At 35.6% G+C, this 10,018-nt stretch overlaps 1 protein-coding gene across 1 annotated transcript; it reads left to right on the top strand.

Annotated features, from left to right (window-relative positions):
• Positions 1-5,073: 5,073 nt before the first annotated feature.
• Positions 5,074-9,172, top strand: LOC120626383. The gene is made up of 4 exons (XM_039893892.1): positions 5,074-5,198; positions 6,200-7,019; positions 7,918-8,070; positions 8,954-9,172. The coding sequence occupies exons 1-4, from the start codon at positions 5,107-5,109 to the stop codon at positions 9,101-9,103; spliced, it is 1,215 nt and encodes a 404-aa protein (XP_039749826.1). The 5' UTR covers positions 5,074-5,106; the 3' UTR covers positions 9,104-9,172.
• The last annotated feature ends 846 nt before the right edge of the window (positions 9,173-10,018 follow it).

Below are 10,018 nucleotides of genomic sequence, written 5' to 3' on the forward strand. Positions count from 1 at the left end.
TTTCTAAAAGCGGAGTTTTTTTTAGTGACAACTACGTGTTCCAATTTAAACCTAAAGCTACGAGGGTTACAAACCCTTCTCATTGTGGGTTGAGACCCTTGCCCTGTAGTGGTCCGGTAGTGGGTTGATGATGAGGAGTAAATGTTATAACTTTATTAACATAAAAGTGTAAATAGTCATATTTGCAAAAAAAAAAAAAGTTCGTAGACCGGATATGGAACGAAACTTATGTCATACCAGGGTTGCAGAAAGTTCTGAGTTAGAATACGATATAAGAGTTTGTTCCGAACATCCTATTCTGGCCCCCGAAACCCCGTGTTATTACTTTCTCAGCTCCAACGTGATTATTATAATTATTATGCTCTAAATCAGAATACCTTATTGTAAAGCTAACTAAAATAATACTCAGTTTGGGCGATATCCATTAGTTAATTATTCATCGAGGTGAACAGGAATAAATATCATTGAAACCAAAACAGCGAAAGTTAACAAGCAAGGCAGTCGAAAACATTTCAAGTCCCTGAGAGCTGCGCATAAAAAATTTAAATTCCCTCGTTTGCTACGGTAGAAATTCCGTTTGTAACACATCGAAACTTTTAACATATATATTTTTTATTCCTTAGTCATTTTAGACGGCCGATTGGCGCAGTTTGCAGCAACCCTGCTTTCTGAGCCCAAGGCCATGGGTTCGATTCCCACAGCTGGAAAATGTTTGTGTGATGAGCATATTCTAAATATGTATATTCCAAGTACCTATTAATGTATATTAATCATAAAAATATTCATCAGTCGTCTTAGTACCCAAGTACACAAGGTACGCTTACTTTGGGGCTAGATGGCGGTGTTTTTATGAATAATACACATAAATACTTATAATATATAGATAAACACCCAGACACTGAAAACATTTATGTTCATCACACTAACATTTTCCAGTTGTGGGAATCGAACCCAAGGCCTTGGAATCATAAAGCAGGGTCGCTGCCCACTGCGACAATCGTGAAAGGAACCCAACGACAACAAAATTATAAAACTCGGCCCTAAAGATCTTCACAAAAGAGGAATATTTGTGCATACCTACATGCGAACATCTGTACATATGTGTGCATACAAACATACACTGTTTAACATATTACCCAACAGTAGTTGGGTAATATTAATGGATTTTAGTGGTTTGGTCTATGAACGGACTAGTGACCTACCCACTCGCTATTGGAAAGACATTTGACAAAGGGAACTTTTTACGAAAAAATGAACACCAAAAAGTTCGGTTACTTCGCCAGAAAACAGAAATTCCATGATAACCAGTAACGTGAGAAAGTCGAGCATTTTTAGTAAAACTGCAGTTTTGCTAAAATAATAACTTTAAAAATTCAAGATTCATTTCTTTTATGCAGGCCTAATATAAGCACTTTTGAAACATCAAGGTTCGGAAGGCAGATTCAACGGAGAAGAAGCCGGTAAGAAACTCAGCAGTTGCTCTTTTCCAATATCATTTTACAATTTAACAATCATGTTTCTACTTTGTGTGATATGAAAGCGGAGAGGATTGCTTCCAGGCAACCATTGTCATTAAGAAATTCATCAATAGTATAGTAAACTCGATGTATTTAATGTGTTTTTATACATTCCTTAAACTTAGTAATGGTAAATCTAATATTGCCTTCGGTATCATGTTACAAAAGCACATACTCAGTCCTACAAGGGTTTTCTGCACTTTCTTAAGACGATATGCTGATATCACTTGTTTATGACCGTTTCTAGTAAGTCGATTGTTTATTACTACAATTCACATCATGTATTCTGAATGCAATAATTAAAACAAATAATTAATTTATATGTTAATTGTATACGTTGTGGTACGTAGAGATAAACTTTGTACCCCTTTTAAAGTCGCCTGGTCGAAGTACCTAATAAAGTCACGGTACACATTCTACTTTTGGTCTGGTGGAATAGCTGTTTGTAGAGTAGATGTTTTTTTTATATACTTTGTAAGTGCGAGAAAAAGAAAACTAAACATGAAGATTCATAATGTTTTTCTTTAGCTTATATGGTACATCACATGTATGTATAAAAAACGGGTCCCAGTTTGTGTAAAAAAATAACTTTTCATACCAGAAAATGTACGGGCCTGTGCTGATAATAAGTAAGTAGCGAACAACCGACTTCTTAATTTAAACTTACTGATGTAATTTTTAACTAATTGAATAAAAACTTTAAATTAATGGAATAGAATAATTGTATTTGTAAATAACTTTTCAATTGTGTACAAAACCACGAAAACTCTTATATGTGTTAAAGTAACTTTTAGTAAACGCAATACAAAGAGTAGACAATAAGAATTTAAGCTCTCTTTAAGCTCTATATTGGTCATTGAGCTATTACCACTAGATATTTTGTATCATAAAATCTTCGATCTTTATTACACCAGATGTTCGTCAAAGTCGTGTAAAAGTGTCCGCGTGAAATAAGTTTTCCATTTTCAAACGGGCTTTTCTTCCTTTACTTTCAGCAAAAAAAAAGCTAACTAAAGCTGTTTAACATCCGAAAATACAATAAAAATAGCGAAATAGATTATTTCAAGTAATACCATAAGATAAATTTTATTATAAAGTCATGTTATTTTTTTTTAACACGACAAATAATCATCAGTAAAAATAAAAAACTGCACGCTTTTTCTACGGAACTGCGTGTAGTAGGTATATTATGAATTGCAGTTTATACTACATCCTATTACTAAAAGATCTAATAGCGATTAAATATATTTTGTAAACTCTTTGTGTTGGTTGAGAGATTTAGAAGTTGATAATAATAATTTAAGAAGCTCACCAAACAAAATGTTAAGAATTCCTAGAAATTGGAACACAGTACAACATCAACAAACACCATTCAAACAAATTTGTTCAACACACCGACGCGCGCAAACTTCGAGGCGAAAGCTTCTGCAGAGAACCGCCCCTGTTGAGCTTATCACATAAACTGCCGCTGGGCGCATAGTTAGCAGAACGGGTGGAAACGAAATATAGGCATGAGGTGTTTAAATTGAATTAATTAAGGGCTCTTGTGATGAAAGTTGTATTCATGATTCTCATTTTGTAAACTAATATTATAAAAAGCAGTTTGTCTGTTTATACATATGTACGGCTAATACATGTTCTTTTTTAAAACATGATCCCAAAGAGACCTGCCCGTGCATAAGTTTAAACAATGCGATAAAACTCATTTATTTCATGTTACTATACAATTCGCATTAACTGCCTTTGGTAGCATAGTTCGTGGAAACGAAATATAGGTACGAGGTGTTTTAATTGAATTAATTGCTGGCTGTGTTGAGGAAAGTTGTTTTAGAGATTTTCATTATAAAATCTAATATAATGGAAGCAAAGTGTATCTGTTTGCTTGTTATATGTATTAAATTTGTTGTTTAATGTTTTTACAGCTCGATACCAAAGGCGTTTATGGCCCTACCGTGTATTTTACCACAATGTTATAACGAATGCATTGTTAAGACAATGAAAATGAACATGAAGAAAAATGAAAATGAAAAGTTTTGTTTGATAATCAACATTACAACTTATGACTTATGACTTTGAGAGCGACAGCGCAGTGAGCAGCGACCCTGTTTTCTGAGTCTAAGGTCGTGGGTTCGATGCCCACAACTGGAAAATGTTTGTGTGATGAACATGAATGTTTGTCAGTGTCTGCGTGTTTACCTGTATATTATAAGTATTTATGTGTATTATATTCATAAAAAAAATATTCATCAGCTATCTTACTTTGGGGCTAGATACATTACGTAAAAATATTGTTATAAGTCACAACAGAACATATCGCTAGCGAGCACACTAAGCTGAGCTTGTTATTGTGCGCGCTAAAATGTGTTGAAACTATACATAAAGGATATTTCATTAACTATATCAAACCATTACCATTCTACTACAGGGTCACCTTCCGTAACGAGAAGGGGTTACGCCGTAGTCCACCACGCTGGCCTAGTGCGGATTTTTGGACTTAACACGCCTTTAAGTCCTTTATAGAGAACTCTTAGACATGCATGTTGCCTGTTTTCCTCCACCGTTAAGGCAAGTGATGTTTAATGTGTGTTGCTGTGTGTGCTGGGATTCGAACTTGACCCCCGAAAGTGAAGTCCAAGTCGCCCCCACTGGGCTATCACCACTCCTTAAAAAATACGTATAATGGCGATTTACTAAAATCCTGTTAAACAGCTTAGGGAAGGATTAATTAAGTATGCATTGAAGTTCATGTATAAAGAATCAACGAATTCATAATGGCTTAAAGCTTACTACAGCGGTAATGCCTAAATTACATTAAAAGTTTGACGGCCGATTGGCGTGGTGTGCAGCGACCCTGCTTTCTAAGTCCAACTAAAAACTGTGTGATGAACATGTATGTTTTCCAGTGTCTGAGTGTTTATCTGTATATTATAAATATTTATGTATATTATTCATAAAAATATTAATTAGACATCGTAGAACCAATAACACAAGCAATATTCGCTTACTTCGCTTACTTCGGGGTTAGAGGGCGTTGTGTTTATTGTCGTAGTATATTTATTTTTTTATTATTTTTAATCGTACAAATTTGGGCCACATGCGTTCGCTTTCGGTTTCTTTCTCTAAATAAAAATTCTTTAAACTTTTAAAACAAAAGTGTACTTTTATATATAACTTTCATCCCAATCTTTAAAGCTATTTCCGAGATAAAAGCTGACCGGGAAAATAGAAACTGTCTGAGGACGACATTTGCCTGGCAAGAAATACTGTGTAAATTTGACAGTGTTTAAAAAACATAGTTCCATATTTGTCCGCAACATGGCGAGGTTTGTTATTTTTCTGGTCACACTTTACAAAGAATATATTTCCAGAACAATTTACATAACATTTATCTATTGATACATAATATTGATCGATCGTTACAAAAAAAATCATAAAACCTTCTTGTGTAAACCGTATTTGGATAAAAAGTTAAAAACCTTAATATCAATGACTGTCAACTGTCAAGATAATTTTTATACAAAAACTTTGTAAACGTCATCAAATGTAAAAAAAAAATTTAACTTTATAAAAAATCTAAATTCTTTGTAAAATGCCGAGTGCGCGACGACGTCGATTTAATGTACAAAATGGTATAATAGTAAATCGACCAAAACCAAAGTCTCAAAATGAAACACAAATCAGGTATGTGCACATATATTATGCTTAGACTATAGATGAGTGCATTATAGCGGTTATAGCCCAGTGGGTAGCACTACGACTTAACTTTCGGGATGCCGAGTTCGAATCCTAGTACGCACCTCTAACTTTTATAAGTTGTGTGCGTTTTAATTACTAAAATATTGCACACTTGCTTCGATGGTGAAGGAAAACATCTTGAATAAACCTGCATGCTTGAGAGTTCTGTAATGTCAAAGGCGTGTGGAGTCCGCCAAACCGCACTGGGCCGGCGTGGTGGACACAGCCTTAGCCCCTATTCATTGTAAGAGGAGACCCGTGCCATGTAGTGGGCCGGTAATAGGTTGCTGATCATGATGGATAAGTGTAAATAACTCAAACCAAGTAACGAAAAAATGCCTAATGAAACTCATTAAATTAAAATAACATGACAACATTTTATAGCATTTTATTCTACGCTTTTGGTTGCCTTGAAGAGATCGCTATATAAGGCCACCAAATTGTACTTTCTACCTTAACGCTCTGTTGTATTTCTGTGAATTTTCATTCCTTCATTCATCCAATCCATTCATTCATTCACATGCTCATGTACTCTGTAATCATCATATTATAATAATTAGTCTGTGCAACATCTATGAAAGCGCTGACACATTTCTTGATATGGGAAGTTTGATTATCAAAGTTTAATCCATCACTTCAAAATTCGATTCGATTCGATGACAAAAACATTACGCCAACTTTCACCTGCGTGGCACAATCCCCTTTTGATTAAACTGCTAGTACTAAATTCGTTTTTATACAAATTACCTACCTTTTTACTCTCTTGGTAAATAAATTTGCACCATTAATACAAGTGCAGGAAAAATTTAGGACAACATAGATCTGACGGTTGTATAAACGATTATATGTGAATGAATCTGTCTTGAACGCTGTTTTATGCATATGGTATGTGATCAGTAATATATTCTCACTGAGTAATATAAAAATACATTTAAATTTATTTTCAGTTACCTAGATCCTGAACTAGGTGAAAATAACTATTCACAGAATATGCTAGGAGTCAAGAATACAAAATCTAAAAATAAAATGTGCCCTAATACTTCTAAAAGATCATCTACGATAGAAATTGAATGCAAAAAAACTATATCAACGGGGACAATATTAGAAGTTAATGTAAATCGACTGGATAAAGAAGTAACTGCGAGTTCTAGCAACATTGATTTGTTAACGACGCCAAATCTAAATGATTTGCTAACTGTTAATTGCTCAAGGGAAAATGTAGGTGACGATAACCAAATCTTTAGACACTCTATAGAAAACAAAGACATAGGACACAATAATATCAAGCATGAAAGAATTTCTCGACGTGATCGATATGTTCACCGAGTTAAAGTAAGAAGTCCAAAACGCAAACCAGTAATAGACAAAACTATTTTTAAGAAAAGAAATGTAGCTATAGATGCAGTCGAATGGGGAGACGACATGACAGACAACATTGAAGTAGAGGTGCAGATTTTTAAGCATGCGGCAGATGTAGCGGAGAATACAGAAGCGGAGGAGATAATAAGCAGCCATTCTATTGAAGATATGTGCCGTATCTGCCACAGCGGGGAAGCAGTATCAACGGAATTGGGTCGGTTGATATCAGCTTGTTCCTGCAGGGGTACTGTTGGAAGAGTCCATGTCAAATGTTTGGAGAGGTGGTTGACAGAATCCGGGAAGTCCAGATGCGAATTATGTGGGACTAAGTATGTCACTAAACGTGTACATAAATTCGGTGTTCTAAAGGCACTCGCCATGTGGATTCTTAGCAATAACTCTAAGCATGTAAGTTATATTATCCCCAAATTAAAAAAAAAAGTTATGTTATGTTAATCTTGGTTGTATTTAAACACTATCGATGTGGTAAAAAACTGCGAAAATAAGATGCTTATGCGCCGCGCACATTTAGGCTGATCGGCAAATTCCATTCGATATTATTTTTTGGACAAAGACAGACCTAAGGATTTATTACAACAATAATCTGGCAAGAGCCCATCGGAAAAGCCGCCCAACACAATTTGGTTTTCTTTAATATAAGTATGCCCCATGATTTTTCTACCACTGAAGCAATATTGATTGATCGGTGAAACACGACCGGCATAAGTCATCAGAAGAATTTAACCATATATCTAGGCTTAGCTGAACGGCCTTTTTACGTATTATACAACTTTCTCATATTTGATAGGAGCAGGCGTTACTTAGAGGAGTTCTATGATATACAAAGAAAATTAAGCTTAACTTGCTATCCTCCGCGAAAAGCAGGAGAATCTGTAAGGAGTAATTTATAATTTTTTCAATCTTTATACTCCACACCAAACAGATCTTCGGTAATGTACTCGCTCTGTACGTTTCGCTCCGATACTAGAGCATCCTCAGGAGATGTTGACTTTGAATGAATAGAATGGATGTTTCCGCAGAGCATAACAAATTAATCTTAATTTTCATTGTATATCAAATTTTACCACCCGGCTGTGCCGATTAATGCTACCCGAATATACTTATAGTACGCCTTCAAGGTAACACGATACTTGTTGCTCGCGTGATTCTATGATTGGGTCGGTGGCACATCAATATCGGATAATCGTCCGACCTCGCCGATGGCTTCCCACCCGTTAGCTCGAGACAATGTTACATATAATGGAGACGCAAAAACTGCAATCCTGATTATTAGTATATCTTACAGATGATAGTAGACTTCTTCGGTATAATGATAATGACGCCGATCGCGGTCGTCGCCGCGGGACTTTCTGGGAGGACATTCGCAGGGCTCATGGAGCAGAATCAGTTGACACCGTGGCCCTTAGCTTCCACGTTTGTGCTAGCTTGCATGACACTGGTAAGTAAATTTAATCTTTGCATATGTTGCTCTACTTTTATGGGTGCATAAGCGTAGATAATCTTGATTGAAGTAGTACAGGTAGAAAATAAGACATAGTTGGCTGAGAGTATTTTATTGCCATAATCGGATAGGATAAACAGAACTAGATTTGGTGGCTAATAATCCAGGCATTCAAAAGCTTCAAAAGACGTTAGCTAAGATAATAGATGCAAGATGTTAGCTTTGTTTTGATGCCTGTTTTGTCTTTTTTTCGCGGTTTATCTATACTTATAATAAAACTGTAACTCAAAGATTTCTGTACATTTAATATATTTTGAAAATTTTGACCGGGGGATGCTTTATAATCGATACTGAGTCCAAAACAGATTTTTATTAATTGTTTGTCTGTCTGGCTGTCTGTCTGTCCGAGCATCACGTGAAAACTACTGAACGGATTTAAATAAAATTTGGTATAGTAGCTGATATTCCGGGTCAACATAAAAGCTACTTTTTATCCCGATAAACAATAAGGTTCTCCCGGGAAATGAGATGAAATTTTTTATCAATCTTACTTCATAGCTCCGTTAAATTTAAACCGATTTCAATAATTCTTTTTTTAATTGAAAATGTGTACTATCAAGCATGTATTGTGTAATTTTAATGAAGATTGATAAATATTGTCGGAGATAAAGGACATAACACTTCAGATAACAGCGCGTCGCAAGGCATATGGGACAAAGATCGAATGAATGCGTACCATCCTACTTATATTATAAATGCGAAAGTTGGTGAGCTGGGATGTATGGATGGATGATCATGTTTAAAGTAATCATTATTACCGACAAAAAAGTCCTTAAAGTAACACCCATTTTTATTTAATTTTTAATTTTATCTGATTCAGGTGTGCTACTACTGCTGGGTAGTATCCGCTCTGACTCGTCACGCGCTAGGCTGGTGGATTTGGTACAGGTCCCATTACGAAGTGAGGCTTCAGTTGCAGGAGGATGGCGAACACTCACAGACTACACTCACATATAGTAGTTTATACTAATGAAAATATAATTCTTAAGCGCAATTAGAGACTCCAAAGACGTTTCGCATTTCAAGTCAGTACTAGTCTACGCGGGCATTCCTCAGCCTCTAAAATAAATTTTAAAGTTACAAAGGCAAATTTAAAGCTACGTTAAGTTAACGAACGCAACTGAAAAACTACATTAAGTTAACAAACGTAACTCTAAAGCTACACAGTTTCATCACCAGTTCAACTCCAACTTATGATCCAGTGTCAATTATTAATTAGTCTTCTAGACGTCACTAGTAGACCACGTTCATCTACGAGTGAACTAAGCGTCATTATTGAGTCTAAAGCACATTAGCGAACGGTTAACGCGGTATCAACAAATTAACAACGCGTTGTTACGTGTAGTAGATTGTAAGATGTGAAAGACAAGTAGGCTACTCGTTATTCACTCATCGTCGACTATTTTTAGAGTTTTTATATAAACTTACTTATGTAGTAAGGCATGCAGATCACATTCCCATGCTCAATTTTGCGTAGAGTTGGTGTCGAGTTAATATGTCTTGCGGGTAAAATAGATCATCAATACGATTACACACACTTTTGGGCCGATAGTTAGAGTACCGGTCAAGGAAGAAAAAGCTGTCATTTTCTATAAATGGACCTCCTAAATATCTTTTATTTATACACCGAAGATGATGATGATATATATATAGCTTAGTCCAATTTTCCTTATTAATAACTAGCTGGCACCCGGGATCCATTAGGAAATACCAACATGCTACTTAATAAGACTCAGTGGCGTGCACAGGGTTTTTGACCAGGGTATGCATAAAGGAAGAAGATGGCATAACATCATCAAATCCTTCCCCTTTATGAGTTATACAAAAATCTTAGGGTATGCAGTGCTTTTGCGCATGTATGAAGTGCACGCCACTGATAAGACTG

This window comes from Pararge aegeria, chromosome 9, assembly GCF_905163445.1.
Source record: "Pararge aegeria chromosome 9, ilParAegt1.1, whole genome shotgun sequence".
NCBI lineage: Eukaryota > Metazoa > Arthropoda > Insecta > Lepidoptera > Nymphalidae > Pararge > Pararge aegeria.